The following is a 2,002-nucleotide window of genomic DNA, read 5'->3' on the forward strand; positions in this document are numbered from 1 at the left end:
TAGTCTCCTCCACCTTTTTATCCATCGCTGCCTTAACAGAACTTCTAGACTGCGACTATCCAACCAGTAAAGGCTCCTCCTTGGATTTTTATCAGAGACGAATACTCTGTATTAGGTTCTTAATCAGAGATGAATACTCTATTTAGGATTCTTTATCAGAGACGAATACTCTGTATTTGGTTCTTGATCAGAGACGAATACTCTGTTTTTGATTCTTGATCATCAAGCTCCGAACATGAACCCAGTTCATTCTTAAACCTTGTTTGGTTCTCCCAGAGTTTTCATCTTCCCGACTTGAACCCAGTCTAGTTGTTTGGTTCGCCCGGAGTTTTCATCTTCCCGACTTGAACCCAGTATTCTTCGACCTTCATTGATTCACTGAGGAGTATTCAGTCTCCATGACTTGAACCCAGTTCGACTTGAACCTTGTTTGGTTCGCCATGGAGATTTTTTTTCCTGGAGTTTGGAACCTAGGCAAGCTAGGCGCCTCATCCCCACGCCGTTTAATTTTTTTTTACACCTTTTTATTTTATTATTATTTTTATTTATTTATTTTATTTTTTAGAAGATGTTCACCCATCCCAATCAGGCTCCTCGAATCTAAGTCCTGTGGTATTAGCGATTGGTTTTGTATTCTTGTCTTTGGATGCTCGAATTAAGCTCTGCAGGCATTCATAGTCTTCTTTAGTGAAGCCTTGCAGCTGCTCAGCAGTGTTTGTTGTTTTGGTAGACGATTGATTTTTAGCCTTTTTAGTCCACCAATCTGGATACCCTATGACCTCGAAACAACCTTCCTCAGTGTGCCCTTCCTTTTGACAGTAAGTGCAAGTTTCACTTTTGTCCCGATTATCTCTCCGGTTCCAATTCTGATTCTGATTACTTGGTTTAATTCGGTTGTTTCGCCCAGAAATTTTGAAGGCAGCAGCATTCTCGACTTTAGGGACCTTATCATTCCCTATTAACTTTTGTTGTTCATCTTGGTTAACAAGATGAAAAGCTTGACTAACAGTTGGTATGGGTTTGGTAATAAGAATCTGTGATCTAATTGAATTGTACTCCTCATTCAAGCCCATACGAAAATCATACAATCTTTCTTTATCTCTCATGGCTACTAGTGATTTTCCTATCTCACATGAACACCCATTACAAGAACAAACAGGTCTAGGGTTCACAACATCAATTTCATCCCATACTACCCTTAATATTGTATAGTAAGAAGAAACAGATAAAGAATCTTGTTTTACCAAGGTGATTTGACGCCTTAATTCATATGCCCTGGATGCGTTTTCTTTGCCAAATCGTTCCTCCAGGTCTACCCATATATCTCTGGATGTGATTGCATACTTCACGCTGTTTTTGATCTCTTTAATCATTGATGATACCAACCAGCCTCTGACCATGGCGTTACATCGCTTCCAGACTGCCAATTCTTGAGTTCCTTCTTTCGGTATTGGAATGGTTCCGTCAACGAAACCGATTTTGTTTTTCGCATACAACGCATTGGATATCTTAGCCTTCCAATCGCTGTAATTGCTGTCATTAAGCAGGTTATCTCCCACAAAATTCATGCCTGGATGGTCAGACGAGCTCAGATGGTACGGAGATGATGTGTCAGCACTGCTGCTCTGGGCTTCGTCTCCTGCCATAGTACCAGAAGAAGATGACTAGACGTGTTAGGGTTTTGAATTGAATCTACAAAGAACGAATTTTCTTGAATCGTCGATTTGATTGGTGAACAATCGATTCCTCTGGTAAATCTTTAATTGTTTTGATTTGTGAATAGGTTTGGGTGTGATGAATCAATCAATGGATCAATTGATTTTGTGAATTTTGGGTTTTCTTTTTCGTCAGTTTCTTTATCCGACGGACGTGGGTTTTTTTTTTTTTTTGGTTTTGGATCTTTTGCTCTGATACCATAAAGAATTTGTGAAGGTGAATACTTCATGTTTTGTTATATTCGATAAGCAAGATACATGGAATATATATAGGCTCATATCGAGTC

At 39.2% G+C, this 2,002-nt stretch overlaps 1 protein-coding gene across 1 annotated transcript; it reads right to left on the reverse strand.

The window, feature by feature from the left end:
• Window positions 1-572: 572 nt before the first annotated feature.
• Window positions 573-1,646, reverse strand: LOC139849785 (uncharacterized). The gene has a single exon (XM_071839409.1). It carries the CDS (start codon window positions 1,644-1,646, stop codon window positions 573-575), a length of 1,074 nt encoding a protein of 357 aa, XP_071695510.1.
• Between the last annotated feature and the right edge of the window lie 356 nt (window positions 1,647-2,002).

Source organism: Rutidosis leptorrhynchoides, chromosome 5 (assembly GCF_046630445.1).
Source record: "Rutidosis leptorrhynchoides isolate AG116_Rl617_1_P2 chromosome 5, CSIRO_AGI_Rlap_v1, whole genome shotgun sequence".
NCBI lineage: Eukaryota > Viridiplantae > Streptophyta > Magnoliopsida > Asterales > Asteraceae > Rutidosis > Rutidosis leptorrhynchoides.

What these genes read in the sequence shown, in the direction of transcription:
- LOC139849785 (XM_071839409.1), bottom strand. Translation starts at nt 1,646, where the DNA reads ATGGCAGGAGACGAAGCCCAGAGCAGCAGTGCTGACACATCATCTCCG.